Genomic DNA, 19,452 nt, shown 5'->3' on the forward strand with positions numbered 1-19,452 from the left:
CTCACTATTCAAACTCTGAGAATCTTCTCTTGTTCCTCATTTCCCTTTTTATTGTTCATAGACAATTATATCAGGGAGTTCTAGGATAATAAAAACCATGTCAGTTGCCAAACCCCTGTTTTTGCACAAAATATATTATCTTCTCTCCACCTGTCATTTTCAAGCTATTGTTAATTCCTGCCACACTGCTAAGAACTCTGGGGTCCTGGGTGTGAATATTATAGACTGTGCTGGAAACCCTCCAAATCTCCTTCCATTACAGACAGCAAAACTAGAAATTATAATGGCGCATGTCATGTGAGGAAGGCCTTCAGAAAGTCCAGGAAGAGTGAGTACTAAGAAAAACAAGGCATGGATTTAAAATTTTTTCCACCACAATTAATCCATATTTTAATTCAATTTTCCACAAACTTTTTTTGTGGGTTCGTCATTTTTTTTAAATTAATTTTTAAAATATATCCTTGTATAGTTGGAAGTTGGGATGTGGGTAGAGATCTTAGGAAATCTTAAGAGTGCCACTATCCACTCCCATTGAAAAAGGACAAGCAGTGAGTGAGGGAAAATTTCAAATTTGAAAACAATTACTACTCTAAACACTGGGTAAGATAAAAGAGTTGGATTTTTTAAAATAAAAAAATGAACTTAATTTTTATTATGGTCCTGTATTACCCTCTCCTATATTTTAATTTCCAGGCTGTCATTGCCAAGAATTTATTATTTTTTTCTTTTTTAAAATAATTATTTTATTTTATTTATTCATTCATTCATTTATTTTTATTTTTTTTATTTTTTATTTTAGTTTGACCAGAGAGAGACAGAGGGTAACAGTGAGAAAGAGAGGAAGTGAGAAAGTAAGCCCCAGATTCAGGACTTGAACCCCAGTCGGCCATGTGGGAGTGTCCAGCGCCTTAACCACCACACCACCTGCTGGTCCCCGCCAAGAATTTATTACCAGAAATAAACAGGAATTGTTTTGTATCAGGCCAGTATGACACTGTGAAATACTTTAGTCTTTGTCCCCCTTCCCTAACACACAACTCCACAAATGCTCCACGTCTCTGAAGTGATAACCTATCTTTCGGTAGCTAATGAGCTGACAGATGGCTGGCAAACTGTAGGGAGCTTCAGAATGGGGCTGGTCCCAGAAAGACCAAGGCAGGATTAGAGCTCCACCCCCAACCTCAGGGAGGGATGAGAGCTTGAAGGCTAAGTACATCACCAACGGCAAAGGATGTAACCAATCATGCCTATGTTATGAAGACTCCATTAAAAGTCTGGGAGGCCAGGGTACGAGAGATTCGGTTAGCTGAACATGCGGAGGTTCCTGGAGAGTGGTGACAAGAGCGCGGAAGCTCCACACCCCTTTACACATGCCTTACCTATGCTTCTTTTCTTGTCATCCGCATCTTCCCTAACAACCTCTATAATAAACGATAAGCATTCTCCTGAGCTCTAGCAAGTTAATAAAATCTGGGTGGAGGGAGTTGTGGGAGCCCTGATGTACAGCCAGTTGGACAGAAGCATGGGTAAAACAACCTGGGACTTGTGACTGGGATTTCTAGTGTGGGGAGGGATGTTTTTGTGGTACTGAGCCCTCATCTGCAGGACCTGGTGCTGTCTCCAGGGAGACGGAGTAGAGAACACCGAGCTGGTCTTGGCATAAATGGCTGCGTGCTTGACATGTGGGGTAACACCTACACATCTGGGATCACAGAGGGATCTGTGTTATAATCATATAGGAGAAACTGTTTCCTCACTATATCATCAGCCAGAAAGAGCTCAGAGGCAAGGAAAAAAGCAGTCTTGTGTAGCTGAAAACTCTTCTTAAATTAAATGCAGAACTGCCTAGACTATAAGACCAGAGAAGCCAGTCATTTAAAAATGGTTCCAAAAATTCAAAATCCAGACTGCTATATTCCAAAATCTAGTTTACAGTATGCTGTATTAAAAGTAATAACCCTCTTTAATACAGTTATAAAACCTTTTAATTTTTAAATAGTCTTGGAGACTGTAACAAATTGAGATTTCATGCTAAGCATTAATTCCCACCAGAATGAAGCTTATTCAAAAATCACCATCATAAACTTACCTGTAAAGGCTCACTGTGAGGGTTGTGTATGTTTATTATAGGTGAGAAACTGCTATTCACAGGGACTCTGGCCCCAAGGAATGGCCTCAATCGATAGGGATTTGGAACTCCAACACCAAAAACCTGTTTCAAGGAGAAAAGAAGTCCCATTTGAGTTGCTCTTATAACTGACATTTTTGTCATTGTAATTCAGGTTGATCTAGCAAGGCTGGTAAATCCTAGTTAGATGGAAAAATATTAATGATCCCTTAAAAACACACATATCTTCCATGCTTGATTTACTCTGTATATGCTTGATTTACTATATATATGCATTTGGAATGATTATGATAATACATTGGAAATTAAATGATAGCAGTCCTTAATGAAGTCATGGAATAAACAAACAAACAAACAAACAAACAAAAAACAGAGTAAAAGATTTCCCCCCCTCTAACCATCAGAGAACAGATCTACACCCTAGGCAATCACTCAAATATCAACCCAGCCCCAGGTCATTTCCAAGGTTGACTAAACAGGAAGAGTCAGTCATTCAAATGACAAAAAGTGAATTAAAGCGTCTATGCTGTGCTAGGCACAAAGGTATACAGAAGTGAAAGATTCAGCAGTGAACAAGATCGATACTATGCCTTCTCATGAAACTTACATTCTATTATTGGGGACAGACTAGATAGCAATAAAAGGAGTTTAAAACATCTCTTTGGCTACAGAGTAACAGGTCATGGTAGGGGCTGGGGAAGAGTGGACGGCTCCTGTGTACTGTGCAACCTGGCGAGTGAGAGGTGACGGTGGCCTGGAAGGGGCAGCGCTAGGGGAGAGAAGGAGACTCGAGATATACGTAGGAGGACGGCTTGGTGGAAGATGAGATGTGGAGAGGCAGAGCAAGGAGACAGCTGACACCTGGGTTCCCCGTGAGAGCCACCTGATCACGACCCTCAGACAGCTCAGACTAGGGGTGCCTGCTGGACAATGACCCTCGTTCTTATGACGGTCTTTTAATTTACTGGCCAGGTTTATGCTAAATGGGCATTATCTACATGGCACTGCAAGATCACCACCCAAGCATCAGAAGTTCACCGAATGCCTACCACTCAGCCAGAAAGACACACCCACCACCAGCAAGCAGAGGATGTGGCTCCTTACTAAAATGGAATGTGCACTCTACCCTCTCTTTTCAAAACATGTGAAGTACTATGGGCACTGGAGAGGAACTGTCCAAGGTAAAAAGCGTAAAACTGAGAAGCACGAATGTAAACACATGAGTTCCAGGGCACCACACAGTGGTTAAGATAATGGTCTTTGTACAACAGTAACAGAGACATGAGTTTGAATAGCATCATTTGGGCAAAATAGTTAACCTTCCTGAACTTCAACTCCTTTATCTAAAGAACAAAAAGAGAGAGAATAGTATCCACAATGCAGGCAGAAGTATGTGTAAGGTACAGGATAGTGCCAGACAAATATAAGCAATTCTTTTACATAATTTTCATAACCTTGTCATATAAAAATCTTGCTTCACAGAATGGCCAATATGCAAAAATATACTATGATTCCTATCAATTTTAACTTTATCTAATAACCCAAAGGTCTACACAAATAAGTTTATCAAAAAATTAAACAATATATGGTTATTGGGAAATTCATGACACATTTTTGCATAGAAAAATAAGTCATGACTTTCTCAACAACCTAATATTCACTTGAGAAAAGCAGCCATGCATATTCTAATTCGAAACTATTATCAAACATGCTTCACAAGTGTGTAAAAAAGTAAAAACTAAGAAAATAATTAAAAGTTGGTATGAAAATATTTTTATTTCTGCCCACAAATCTTAATTAGCCTGTTAGCTGTAGCTTTTTTTTTTTTTTTTTTTTTGAGAGGTTTTTGCTACAGAGCGTGTGCGCTCAACAGAGAAACGGAAAGTGAGAAATCAGCCCCCAGGGGGTTGGCCACGCCACAATCCCTTCTCCTCCATTCTCCTCTCAGGATCTTGGGCACATGCACACATGTGACCGGTGTGAGTTTAAGCCACCAGGTCCGGGACTCGAACCACGGTCAACTACATGAGAGTCTAGTGACATAGCCATTACACCAACTGCTGAGCCCACAGCCTGTTAACTGTAGCTTTAAGACCATCTGCTCAGTATGATTTGAACAGGGCTAGTCACAGTAAGTATGAAAATGGCCTAAGTCTAAAGTCACATTTTCTATTATCCCCAAGTTTCTGAGGTAAGTTCATAAAAGTCGTCACATGATAGGTGGAGATGATAACTAGTTTTTATAAAATAAATAAGTTTTAATTCTAGTTCTTACCTGGTAAGTAAACACCCCGTGATTAGATGTATTAATAAATAAAGTATTTTCTACATTTCCCACTACTCTTGCAAGAAAAACTACATCAAATGATGTATTTCCTCCTGGAAGAATTTTCTGAAAAAGAAAAGCAATAAGTACAGTTAAATTGGTGAGAAAAAAAAAAAATCAGATGGTGCTGACCAAAAAAACTACAGTTAAAAGTTCTCTAAATCTAATATATTAGAATTATTTCCATAAACTAGTTTATCAAAACTATAGTTAAAGTTCTCTAAAACAAATATGTTGGAATCATTTCCATAACCGTTTATTTCCTTTAAGGGTTTAAGCTTTATGGCCCAGTCAGGACGGCACCACTGTGTGATACTGGAAGCATACGAGAAGGCCTGAAGTTCAGATCCCAGCTGACCTGAAGGCGTACCCACAGGTGAACCACTGATTGTGGCTGGCCGGAAGGCTGGGAGGAGCTGGGGGAGCATCCTGGTGTGGCAAGGCCTTACAAGGATCCCTGTCTCCCTTCTTCACAAAATAAATAAAACTTCAAAAAGACAAAAGTTTAAATTAGTCAAACTATTGTGCAATAAAAACAATAAAAAAAGATGTCTTCATATTGGATAGCTATAGTCACATACATTAGTCAATTGTCTGCCTAAAGCCCTGAAGAGATGGTTTCTTTGAATTCTGTTCATTTAATAATGCCCATAGTGGAAAGAGAGCCTGAAACAGGCTCTCCATGATCAGACAATCAAATAGGAGTTGAGATGAAGCTGAGCTTTTTTTTTTTTTAAAGAAAAAAAAAATGTGCCACAGGGTGCGTGCACTCACCAAAAACAGTGAGAGGGATAGCAAGAAATCACACTAAGGTATGGCCACACCACAATCCCTTCTCCTCAATTCTCTTCCTGGGATTTTGGGCATGCACACACACGCATGGCATGATTTTCAAGTCACTGGGTCCAGGACTCACTGCGGTGAGTCATGTGAGAATCCAGTGCCTTAACCACCATGCTATCTGCAGGTCCCAAAGCTAAGCTTTATATAGATGAACACTACACTACTAAAGCAGCAACTTGTATTATTCCAAAGAGTAAGGCCAGCTCTCAACCCTTCAACCTCTGCCACCCACCCACATCAGGCACCAGTGTCCCAGCAACGTAAATTAGGAAAGAAAGCAGGGGTGAAAGTATGTACAAGACCTTGCTCTTGCGCTCTTGAGCAGACTGAACGAGTCACTGTAGTCAGTGAAATAAAGTTTTATTACAATAAAATAGTCAACAAAATAGTACAGGCTGTTCCATGAAGTTCAAGAGTTGGGACTACAATTTTGCCTGCAATAAAGTCTTAAAATGTATTTTAATATGTGAAGCAATTATCTCTTACGTTCTGTCTCTATGGCTACGACTCTAAAATGCTCCCTCAATTATGTCTCAAAAGACGTGGCATTGAGACTTTGGCTTTACCTTTTGGATAAAGAAAGCTAGAAAGAGCATCTCTCTTGCATTGTTTACAACAAAAAGCAAAATAATTTACAAAATCACTTTTATTGAACCCATCATGGAGTATGATCATCAAATAGCCTAACATCTAAGAAAATACAAACATTTCCAAGGATGGATGGAATGTGAGTACTGGCTCATATATGTGGAGGATGGGGAGAAAATGAGGCTACCACATAAAGGACAAAAATTATTCAGCTAAAAGTTTCATATACTGCGAAAGGCTAAGTGTGGGCTAGCATGACAGTTAAGAACCGGAAGCTGTAGACACTAAGTGGAATTCATACAAGAAACAACAATAGAAAGAGTTTGGGCAATAGTTTGTAATTAAACAACACACTACTAAGCAACCCACTGGTCAAATCAGTCACAAGAGATTATAAAGTACTGTGAGTCAGCTGGAAATGAAAACAACCAATTAAAATCTGTTGGCTGCAGGTTAAGCAATACTTAAAGGGTAATTTGCAGCAGGCTTACTTTGAACAGAAATGTCTCGAATCAATAATCCACTTTTCTGGTTAGAAAGACCAGGAAAGGGATAAATTAAAGCCAAAGTAAGGAAAAGGAAGAATGATAAAGAGTAAAAATTAATGAAACAGAAAATGGAAAACAGCTAAATAAATAAATAAATAAATAAATAAAACCAAATTGGTGCTTCTAAAAAGTCCGTAAAACTCTATAGTGACTGAATAAAAAGGGATAAGACAAAAACATAAAGAACTAATATGTAAACATCATTATATACTCTTTACATAGAAAAAGGATGAAGGAATACTATAAAAATCTATGTTCATAACTTTAATAAGAAATGGACCATTTGCCAAATCTCACACAAGCTCCGAGATGAGTTCAATGGTGGGATGGTAGAATTCTCTACCAATCATTTAAGAGACATATACCTATTTTACACAAACTTGACAGCACAATGAAGAGGAGAGAACATTCTCATGTCATAAAAGGATAATGTATCATGATCCAGTGGTTTTAGTCTTTGGAATCTGATTCTACTTCAACATTTAAAAACCAAATTAGTATGTTTCACTTATCAACAGACTAAAGAAGAAAAACCATATGGTCATCCCAATAAATGTACATAATTCAGCCAAGGGACAGCAGGTGGCATAATGGTTAAGGTGTTGAACTCCCACATGGTTGACAGCAGTTTGAGTCCTGGACTTGGCAGCTTGAATATCATGCCAGGCACCTGTATGTGTGTGCCCAAAATCCCAAGAGGAGAATGGAGGAGAAGGCACTGTGGCATGGCCATCCGCCTGAGGGTAATTTCACACTTTCTGTCTGTGTCTCTGACAAGTGCACAAGTCCTATGGCAAACACCTTAAAAAAAAAAAAAAACCCGAAAAATTTAATACCCATTTATGACAGGAAATCTCAATAAACAAAACAAATGATATTGTGTCATTTGTTTTTTAACATATGACTCTTAAAATCCTTGGAATCTCCAGAGCAATGTTTTTTACTATATGCTAATAAGATGACTGGTGGGGCTGGGGAACCTTAGGGTAGTTTCAGGATGTGGCCTAGTTACAGAAGTGAAAGACCAGGGCATGATTAGAGGGTTGGGACTTTTCAGTCACACCCCTTACACCTCTGGTGAGGGGAGAGGATTAAGTTGATCACTAATGGCCAATAATTTAACTAACCAAAAGGACTGGGTTCAGATCATGAGGTAACTGAACATGTGGAGGTTTCTGGAGGGTGGCATGCCCACAGAGAACATGGAAGCTTTTCTCCCATACCTTGCCTTATGTGTTTCTTCATCTGGTATTGATCATTGTGCTTTGTAATATACTTTATCACAAACCCGTAAACGTAAGTATGTATTTCCCTGAGTTCTGTGAGTTGCTCTAGTAAATTAATAGAACTCAAGTAAGGGGTTGTGAAAACCCCAATTTATAGCCACTCTGTAAGAAGCACAGGTAAAACAATCTGGGGTTTGTGACTGGCACTGAAAGTGTGTGTGTGTGTGTGTGTGTGTGTGTGTGTGTGTGTGTGTTGGGGAGGGGAACATTGTTATGGGGCTGTGACCTCAATCTATAGGATCCAAGGCTGTATCCAAGTAGAAATTGTCCAAACTGAATTTAATTAGAGGTCATCCAACTAGTGCCCACTGCAGAGCTGATCACTTGCTTGGTGTATGGAGAAAAAATCCACACATTTGGTCACAGAAGTTTTCTGTGTTATGTTGTGGTGAGTAGAAAAAATAAAAGTGTTTTTTCCTTTTTATTTTCAGACTCATTATCAAATAAAAGAGAACTTTCTCAACCTGATAAAGAGCATCAACAAAAACTCTAGAGGTATCATTATATTTAACGGTGAATGACTAAATGCTTTCCCCCTAAAATTCTGAACAAGGCAAGAATGTCCTCTCCTTTGACAGCTACTCAGTAATGTATTATTATAGAGGTACTAGCCAGTGCAATGAGGCATGAAAAAGAAATAAAAGGCATATACATTCGTAGAGAAGAAAAAAAATCTCTTTTTATTCATAGGCAACATAGCTTTCTATATAGAAACTCTCAAAAAATATGTATAGAAATATGAGAGGGAAAAAAATTAAAGGAGCCCAGTTATTTCAAAATAGGGCAAGAGGCAGATGAAGAAACAGACTAGGGCATGCTGAAAGTGACTAACTTTGGAATGTGTACCTTTCCCTGCCTCTTGATCATCTTTCATTCCCTTTCTCTCTCGAAGTATGGGAAAGAACTTTATTTTGATATCTACTATTTGCCTTTAGACCAGACCCACCAAAGAAGAAAATAAGTGTTTTCTGTCCCTTCCTGAGGTTTCATTAACTCAGCTCATATCACAGGAAAAAAAGATTGAAGAATGTCAACCCACCTAGGCAAAGTTTGTCACAAGTCATTGCCAATCTCCCAAGCTCATCCAGTTGATAAAGAGAATTATTTATTTACCACTGTCTGAGCATTAAACTAATCCTTCCCCCCTTTAGGCCATTTTATAATATTAATTCCCACATTCATCCCAAATGACCACGAGATCATCTTGGTCCCCTTATCACAGTAGTTAGGTAATCACTGCTATATAAGACTACCAGCAGTAGTTGTTGACCAATTAAGACTTTAAATAATCCCCCACCTAACTGTGGTTTATGCATTTAAAACCACCCTGAAACCTGTAAGACCTTGGCACACATTATCCAGGCAACTTGGATGCTGTGTGTCAGAGCAATCATCTTCATTCTGGCCTAAATAAACTCTTTTTGTTTTTACTTATTTTGCCTCAGCCTTGTGTTAACAATAATTTCTAGAACTAATAGAAGAGTTTAAGTCATTGGAATCAAGGTCAATATATAATATTTATATTTCCATATATTAGCAGTAAATAATTAGAATTCTAATTTTTCAAACAGTATAATTTATAACAACACATACACAGACAAAATAGGGTACAAATCTAGTAACATGCAAGTTCTGTAAGCTGAAAAGTGTAGAACGCTGCTGAAAAGTAATCAAGAAGACCAATAAATGGAGACATATATTGTATACTATGTTCAGGTACTGGAAGATTTGGTATTGTTGAAATGTTAATTCTCTTGGAATTGACATATGTGTGTATATGTGTGTGTGTGTATAGGTACACACACACACACACACACACACATACACATACATTCCATGAAATTGCAATAAAAACTTCTGTCTATAAAAAGAAACAACTAAATAATAGGATCCTAGAACAGAAAATAACTGATAGAAAGACTGATGAAATTCATATAAATTCTTTAGTTAATAGTATAATATCAATGTTAATTTCCAGGTTTGATAACTATACTATGATTGTGTAAGAATAACATTATGAGAAAGTGAGTGATATGTGAAAACTATACTTATTTATCTGAGTGTTTAAAATAAAAAATAACATTAAAAAACCTCAGGATTTAAAAAAATGAAATTGACAAGCTGATTCTTTTTTTTTTTTTCTTTTCCTGGAGAGGTTTTTGTTATAGGGCGTGTGCACTCACCAGAAAGACAGAGATAGAGAGACAGAAAGCGAGAAATCACCCCCCAGGGAGATGGCCACACCACAATCCCTTGTGCTCCATTCTCCTCTCAGGATCTTGGGCACACATGCACATGCGCCCGGCGTGAGTTTACGCCATGGGGTCTGGAACTCGAACCACGGTCGACTACATGGGAGTCCAGCAACATAGCCATTATGGTAGCTGCTGGTCCCTTGACAAGCTGATTCTAAAATTAAGATGGCATGAGACGCAAATCGCTGGTCCTGCCGTGAGAACGTGAGGAGACCGAGAATTCCGTTCAAAGGCATCTCTGAGCCCACCAAGTTGGTACCATGAGCAAAGCTCACTCTTCTGAATTAAAAAAATTTATGGACAAGAAGTTATTGAAAGTAAGTGGTGGCAACCATGTCCAAGGAATACTGTGGGGATTTGATCCATTTATGAATCTTGTGATAGATGAATGTGTGGAAATGGCAACTAGTGGGCAACAAAACAATATTGGAATGGTGGTAACATGAGGAAATAGTATCATCATGTTAGAAGCCTTGGAATGAGTATAAATAACGGCTGCACAACAGAAAAAATAAGTCCCTTCATCAATGCGCTTGTTTTACTATGATGTAAAAAATCAGGTCATGTACATTTTCATAAGAAACTTTTTGTTAAGGAAAACAAAGGCATGTAATGAAATAATAAGAGCAGAACAATCTTTTTTTTTTTTTGGAGAGGTTTTTGCTATAGGGCGCATGTGCGCACTAGAAAGACAGAGACAGACAGAAAGCAAGAAATCACCCCCCTCCCCCCTCAGGGGAGATGGCCATGCTGGAATCCCTTTTCCCTCTCTCTTCTTGGGATCTTGGGCACGCACGCGCATGGCATGAGTTTAAGTCACCGGGTCCAGGACTCTAACCACGGTTGGCTACATGGGAGTCTGGTGACATAGCCATTACGCTAACTGCTGGTCCCTGGGCACATGATTTTTAAGCTGCTGGGTCTGGGACTCATGGTCAAACATGTAGGAGGTCCAGTGCCTTAACCACCATGCCACTTTTTGGCCCCTATCTGTCCATCTGAATTACTAAGAGACAAAACAAAAATCCCAACCCTAATAACAATACCAAGTGCTCATCATATGTGGAATAATGGTACAATCATTATGGAAAACTCTTCAACATTTACTTATTCTAAGACCCAGCAATCCCATTCCTATGAATTTACCTAAATACCTAGGGAGTAAAAATTTATGATCACACAAAAATCTACAAGTAAATGTTTATAGCGGCTTTATTTATAATAAATTGAAACTGGAAATAACCTGAAAAGTCTTCAGTTGGTGAATACATTAAAAAAAAAAAAACTAATACCACCATCCAATGAAATACTTATTCAGCAATAAAGTGGTACAAAGAACTGACACACCCAACTACATAGATCAATATACATTGTATTATGTTAAATGAAAGAAGCCAGATTCAAAAAGCTATATAATACATGGTTCTATTGATTCTATTGATATAACCTCTGAAATAGGTTATACTTGGTGACTTGAGACTGTGTTGTTATAGGTTTGTCAAAACTCAGAACTACATACCAAAAGGGTGAACTTTACTGAAAATATACAATTAAAAAATAACTTATACATCCATAATACAAAATACATTAAAATATTTCATATATTTTCCTTAAAGTTCATTTATTTCTTCTAAGAATGAAAAAGAGAAAGACACCCCAACAGGGTCTTTGGTCCCCATGCTGCAACCTGCTCCCAGACTCAATCAGCCCAGATCCTGGGCACACATGTACACCTGGCACATACAGGGAGAGCCCAGAAATCAAACCTGGGACCTTCCCATGGGGCTCAGGTGAGTTACTGCTATGCGGGCGTCTACCCCTCAACTTGCCTCCCACTCCTTATTTTAAGTAAGTCTGCAAGGAATCCCTTATTTGAAGAAACCCAAAACTAAGACAATAAAATCTCTAAACAAAGTAGATACATATCACTGAGCTTAGGTAGTTCATCTGTTCATCTACACTTTTCATTATCCTTTGACAATTTAAGGATTCACAGTCCTGACACCTAGGGATATAGAGACATCTTAAGGCTATTCAAAAAAAGTACTGTCATTTTCCCATCTATAGTGCCAGTGCTTATAATCAAATATTTTGTACCACATGAAGATAACAAATAAAAACCTGCCCCACAGAAAGGAGCAGTAAAGAAAATTTCTATGGCTCACCAGAGGTACTGCATGGAGGGGGAAACAAACTGCCCCTTAGAATTTGTACTATGTATCAGTATTTGTGCAGGTCTGTAGTCTGAATACACAGCAATGGTACCAAAATAACCTCAAGCAGAAAACTTAATGTTTAGTTGGTAGTGCTGAGACCACTTAGTACCAGCCATTCTCTCTGGAAAAAAAATTTTTTTTAATAAAGTTTACTTATTTCTATGAGAGCATGCCTGTGATTGCACACCCAACAAGGTCTGATACTGCCATTCACCCTCAACCAGCCCCAGATTAAGGGTATATATTTAAGGAGGTCCCCAGACCTGCACTGGAAACTTTCCCACGTGGGATGAGACTGCTTCACAGAGCAGTGCACTTGACTACCTTGTCACAGTCTGGCTCCTAAAACTCAACTTTAATCCAGGCCAACAGTGGCTGTCAGGTGCCCTTGACTGTAAGATCTGTCCCAATTTCAGAGATACAAAAATGTGAAAAAAATAGCTGTAGAATTTGTGAGTATGGTATTCCTATCTAAGAACAGTTCTAGTTTCAATAAAGATAGTCGTAAGTCCTTAGTTTACAATATGGAAATCTATCCAGAGGGAAATAGGTTTCTTTTATAATTTTTATGAGAGCTTAATTTTATTTTAAAAATGCATGTATTAAAAAATATCTCTGTAAAGTCCATCTAAATTCTCAAAGGTAAGGGAAATGACTGTGGAATGATAAACTCTTAGTACTGCTTTCTCTTACTGCTGGAACTGGATATCTAGCATGTAGCTGATGAATAGGAGACCCAAGTTTATACTGGGTCTTGGAGACCAGCAGAGGGCATAGCAGTTACGATGTGGGACTCCCACATAGTCAACTATGGCTCGAGTCTCAGACCCGGTGGCTTGAAAATCACACCAGGCACAGGTGTAGGTGCAAGTGTGTCCAAGATTCCAAGAAGAAAATAGAGGAAAAGAGAGTGCGACATGGCCATACCCACTGGGGGGTGATTTCTCACTTTCTCTCTCACTGCCTCTGTCTCTCGTGAGCATACATGCCCTAAGGCAAAAACCTCTTAAAACAAAACAAAACTTTAATCTTGGCACATCATCTTGGTGACCTCATTTAGATCCATAGTGTCATGTCTTTGTCAGTGACTCCTAAACTTGTAATTCAGTTCTCTCCCTCATACACCAAACTCAAATACCAAGTGCCTACTTGGCACCTCCACTTGGACGTCTGGAAGACATCTCAATACAACACGTCTCAGAACTGAGCTTATGATCATACCTCTGAACCCTCCTCTACCCTCAGCCTGCTCCATCTCAGCTGACAGTAACTCTGTCCTTCAGGTTGCTCAGAACAAAACATGGTAGGGTCAATTGGGACCCTTCTCTTTCTCATCATCTCATACCTGGAAACTCTGTTGACTGTATCTTCAAAATCCTTGTATATCCCAAATCCAACGCCTTTTATCACCTCTTCCATAAACCACTCTCATCAGTGTAATCACCTTACCTCAGAGTATATGGCAGCCAGTATGAATGGTGTCCCCTACTCTCCCTTTGCCTTCTATTGTTGATAAATAGCTACCCTTTTAAAACCCAAGCCTCTACCGCATTCCACTGCTTGGCCTCTCTAATGGCCTTCATTTCAGTCAGGATAAAAGTCACGTCCTTGGCGCAGCTTGCAAGGCCCTTCACAATCTGCATCCCCTTAGTTTTCCTTCACCCTTGGGTCCTCTGGGCTGGCACACCGTCATCTACACAACAGACATGCTTTCACATGGGAGATTTTGCACTGCCTGCTTTTTCTGTCTGGAATGCTCTTTTCCCCTATAATCTACTTTCCTACAAGAGTCCTCTTCCTCACCCTCTTCAAGTTTTTATTCAGATATCACCTCCTGAATGAAACCATAGCTGCCCATTCTATCTAAAACTGACCACTCTTCCTATGTACTCCTAGGCCTCTTATCCTATAATCTTTTCCTCATCCTCTAAGATCTTGTAACATTTATTTATTGGATTTGCCTTCTCTCTGCTGCTGCTGGCATCCAAACCTCCCAAAGAAGGTATGATAGTGAAGAATCTCTGTTGCTCACTGGTAAATTCAAAGAGCCTGGAATTTAGGGAGGCAGTCATTAAATACTTAAATTAATTCTTTAGGGGCCAGTGGGTAGTGTGGTAGTTGAGATGCTAGACTCCCACATGAGGGACTGCAGTTTGAGTCCCGGACCTGGCGGCTTGCTTTCTTGCTTTCTCTCTCTAGCCAAATTAAAAAAATAATAATAATAAAATTAAATAAGTAATTCTTTAGAAAAAATTAATATACCAAACTTCTTCTCTGATTATCTAGTTAATCTGGTGTATCTACCTACACCTTACTCTGATTCTTAACATATCCAAATATACAGTTACACAATAAAATTTTAAAAATATGTTTATATAAGTGGCATTATGCTCTACTCTATAATGTGTTTTTCTTAGATATTAATATATCATGCATATTTTTTCCAATTCAACAGGTATAGGTCTAACTCATTTTTTTATTATCTGCAGAATATTCAATACTATTACTGTATCACATTTTGTTTAATTCTCAATAATATGCATGGTTACTGAGTTTAAACTAAACTAGAATAATGTCCAAGCTTCCATATATAATTAAAATTAGAACTTAAAGTCATGAAGAGATTATTTATTATATAAACATACTAAAATGAGGGGACTAAAACATTTAAATTTTAGTCATAGACAGAAATAAAATTTATCTTAATCTTCAGTTTATCTGAAAATTTAATTAATCAAAAGGTTCTAGTCAAGCAAGAAAAAATTAATTTTTGTTTCCTTACCATGAGTGTAAGACACCCCATTTCTACAATTCAAACAATTAAAATGCAACTATCTCAAATATTGAAAAGCTATATTCTTTGATGCAAAACATGTATTGTATGTTATGGCCAAAATACAAAACAGCCATGAAAGGCAAATAGGCCTAGAACGTAGTCTTAATATTATGTAACTGTAATTAGGATGAATTAGATAATTTCATTTAATGAACAAGTAATTATAAATAATTACAAGAAGCTATATACAGAGAAATAAATGATCATTTACCCATATTCCCAACAGGCTCCTTTTATTATTTCTAGTCTTGATTTTTCAGGTGGTCCCAAAACCAAAATCTTAACAAGAGGATTATCTCTATATGTGTTGTGTGTGTGTTAAAATATGATCACATAAAAACTGGCCTTCTAAAATAATTATGCTCTTCTGTATTTCCTACTGGTAGTTAATACAGAGATAATATCAGTTATTAATTGAAAACTATGTGAGTTACAGAAAATGTTTCATCATTAAAGATTTGATTAGGAACTGTGAGGATGACAAAAGCAACTGGAGTTTGAATAAACGTACAGAAACGCTTTGCTTTTTTGGATGTGAGAAACTTTTTTTCATATTTCTCCAAAGGCCTTTCTCATAAGCATAAAACTGAAGTGAAGGGGAAATGAAGTTATTTTTCTCCTGAGTTCATTTCATCTCCTCCTTTCACTTCATGAGCTTCTGAAGTCTTTTTTTTTGAGAGAGAGAATTTTGTTAGAGGGTATGTGCACTTGCCAGAGAGATAAGAGACAGAAAGAGAACTCCCCCACCCAACCGTGGGGTACACCACAATCCCTTCTCCTCCATTCTCCTCTCAGGATTTTGGGCACACATGCACACGTGCCTGGCATGAGTTTTAAGCCTCTGGATCTGGGACTCGAACAGCGGCCAACTATGTGGAAGTCCTGTGACATAACCATAATGCCATCTGCTGGTCTCTCTGAAGTTAAGTCTTAAAATAGAGAAAAGAGATGGAAAGCAAAAGAACAACAAAGGTAAGAGAAAATAGCACATTTTGGCTATTTCTTTTGGAACTACATTTACAATGTCTAAATGTACATTTTGATAAATGCCATTATTTTTATTAAATTCCATCTCTCTAGAAAGTAGAAAACACAATTTTTTTTTAACTTGTTCTTTATTACATTCACATTAGTTCATCTTTTGAAGAGTTTTTTGGGGAAAAAAAAAAAACAAACACCCTTGTTATTGTACAGGTTTATGTGTAGAAATGGGTTCCCGGGAAAGTCTAGGTCAGAAATGTCTAATTAGTGGCCTATATAGCTTATGTTTTTGGTCCAATTTCAATGTGTGAAAATTGAAAGATACATAAAAATTCTTATTTCTGACTTGTCAAATTGTGCCTGGGTTTACATTCCCATATAGTAATACTGGCGGGAACAAAGTAGGAGGTGACCCCTTTGAATGGGCCACATGCTCCCCAGGGCACCCCTGGGTCTCACTGGGTCTGTTTCCCCTATTATGCTTTTTATTTAACCCTGTAAAAATCTGTGTTTTTGGTCTAATCTCTGTATTGTGATAGTTCTGAAAAAAATGAAACCCTGGCCTTTAATACTTGGAGTATTTGGTGTGTTCAGAGACAAGTATTGCTTGAATTATCAAAGCAACTTATTAATAAGTTAAAAGTAAAATATGTAAGGGTGCCAGCAGGTGGTGTGGGGTTAAGGTGTCGGATTTTCATGTTGTCAATCACGGTTTGAGTCCTGGACTTGGTGGCTTGAAACACACTGGTACGTGTGCATGCCCAAAATCCCAAGAGAAGAACAGAGGAGAAGGGACTAAGGCATGGCCATGCCCTCCACCCGGGGTGTTGGGGGTGGACTTTCTCATTTTCTTTCTCTCTCTGTCTTTCCAGCGGGCACACACACTTCTATAGCAAAAATCTCTCTAAAAAAATAAATATGCAATTGTGAATTATTTCTGAACTGTTCCATTTTTACTTTACTATTTTGCCCAACATGTCTCTGCACACTGGCAATGCTTGATAGCTCAGAGGTTCCATTTATACATAAATGCACTTCTCTACATAGGCCATAACTAAATGCTACTCACTCTAGCATAATACGATACAACTTACTAGGTAGGCTATGAGAACACCTAGACCTTTACTTTGGTTCCTGTCACTAATGGCATGATTGGGATGAATCCTTCTGGGTCTCACCTCTTCATTTGTATACAGAGGTCTCTCCCAGTATTAGAATTCTATTATTTGACACCATTAGTACATTTGTAAGAAGTAAAAATATCTTTTCAGAAACAATAAAAGGTAACTTAAGGATATTTTAAGAAATATTTTAGAAAAAAGATTTATGTCCTGAATACTACACAAAAAATCATTACCAAAAGTGATATGCTGACTTAACAATATCTTATTTACAGAATACTTAAAAAAAATTAAAAATATTTTTGCTGTAGGGTGTATGCACTCACTGGAGAGAGACAGAGAAGGAAAGTGAGAAATCATCCCCCCCCCCATCCCTCCCGGTGGGAGGATGCTCACACCACAATCTCTCCTCCTCCATTCTCCTCCTGGGACTTTGGGCATGCATGCATATACACCCAGCATGATTTTCAAGCCCCCAGGTCCAGGACTCAAACCACAGTCAGCCGTGTGGGAGTCCAGTTCCTTTAACACTGTGTCACCTGTTGGTCCCAATCCTTTCCAGCTTCTAAAGCCACGTTCCTTGGTTCATGGTCCCTTTCTCCATCTTCGAGGCCAAGGACAGAGCATCTTGCTTTAGTTGTCACATTGCCTCTTCTTCTGGGGCCCGACACCCTCTGCCTCCCACTTGTAAGGATAAGAGTGCCTGCATTTAGGGCCCATCTGCATAATCCAGGCAAGATTTTCAAGCCACTGGATTTGGGACTCAAACTGTGGTCAGTCACATGGGAGTCCAGCACCTTAACTACATGCCACCTGTTGGCCCCTAGAATACTTTTAAATGAAAAAACAAAAAACAAAAAACTGGAAATTGAGGTGTTTTTTGTTTGTTTGTTTTAAATAAGGTTTTAGCCATAGGGCACATGTGCTTGCTAGAGCGATTCAGAGAGACAGTTAGAGGGAAAGTGAGAAATGCCCCCCAAGGGGGACAGTCACACCACAATCCCATCTCTTCTATTCTCTTTCAGGGGTTTTGGGGACGCACACACCCACATGCACCTAGCATGATTTTCAAGCTACCAGGTTCAAGACTTGAACCGAACTCAGCCATGTGGAAGTTCGGGGCCTTATCCACCACACCACATGCTATCCCTGTATCCTTTTAAAAAATTCTACTCTACAATTTGCTAGCTAACAATAACACATGATAAAACAGGACTTCAGAAAGGAAAAATATAAGCGTCAAAAAGTTTATATAAAATTAAAATAGCAACCAATAGCTTACATGCTTAAAAAAAAAAGTTTCTTCCTGATTAGTCATACCCCTTCAAAGGAGTCAGTGATAACCCTGGAAAATGAATGTGATTCCATTCATTAGTTTCCCTCTGGTATTTGTTATTTCATTAATTATTCTAGAAAACGACATATTAAAGCTTAATTATGCTCTCAGAGTAAAACTAACTTAAGATCCAATATTTTTCATGAGAAAAAAAGCTTTACTTTTTAAAAACAAGTTCATACTACATATAAAAATTACGAGCAAAATCTCAAAGGATACACATAGAGAGCAGAACCCTAAGCTGGCTCCCAGATTTCCTGCCCATATCTCTGAGAGTGTAACTATGATGAGATACTACACCCATGGTTATTTACATCACATGGTATAGAGATTTTGCAGATGTAATTGAGTTTACCGGCCAGTTTGCTTTGTGTCAATCAAATGGGGGACTATCCTGATGCCCCTGATCCAATGACATCAGCCCTGGAGTGACAGAGTTTTCTCTGCTGATGGTAAAGGAAGAAGCCAGAGATAAAGAGGGACTAGTGGGAAATTCGTTGTTGCTAGTCTGAAGATGAAGGGGCCACAGGGAAGGAACGTGGGGACCCTAAGGAGGCATGGGAGCCCTTGGCTAACGGTGGACAATGAAATGAGAACTTTAGTTCTACCACCACAAGGACTCTAACTCTGCCAACAATGTAAATGCATTTGGAAGCAGACTTTTCCCTGAGCATCTCCATGCTTCAGCCCACACGCCTTCTCTGTAGCCTGAGATACACTGAGCGAGAGTTTACTGGACTTAATGACTGACTGAACTATGTGCTAATAAGTGGGTGGTGAGGTCATTATGATGCAGCAATGGAAAACAACACAATACTGAGGAATTATCTATTACCAGGAAGGAAAAGAAAGTCAGCTGAAGATCAGAAAGATACATTTCCCAGAGTGCTTAAGGTTCACAGCTGATCTGTTAAATGCTTCTTCAGTTGAAAAAAAAACAATGCAGGGAACCAGCAGTTAGTGTAATGGCTATGTCACTGGACTCCCA

At 38.5% G+C, this 19,452-nt stretch overlaps 1 protein-coding gene across 1 annotated transcript in view; it reads right to left on the bottom strand.

Moving 5' to 3' along the window:
- The window catches only part of TMEM131 (transmembrane protein 131), a gene marked incomplete at both ends in the record, with an annotated part of 163,962 nt that overhangs the window by 81,965 nt on the left and 62,545 nt on the right, over window positions 1-19,452 (bottom strand). Inside the window, 2 exon segments of the mRNA XM_027767558.1 lie at window positions 2,090-2,212; window positions 4,404-4,520. Coding sequence (XP_027623359.1) covers window positions 2,090-2,212; window positions 4,404-4,520 — 240 coding nt within the window.

This window comes from Tupaia chinensis, unplaced genomic scaffold, assembly GCF_000334495.1.
Source record: "Tupaia chinensis unplaced genomic scaffold, TupChi_1.0 Scaffold144276_1, whole genome shotgun sequence".
NCBI classification, from domain to species: domain Eukaryota; kingdom Metazoa; phylum Chordata; class Mammalia; order Scandentia; family Tupaiidae; genus Tupaia; species Tupaia belangeri.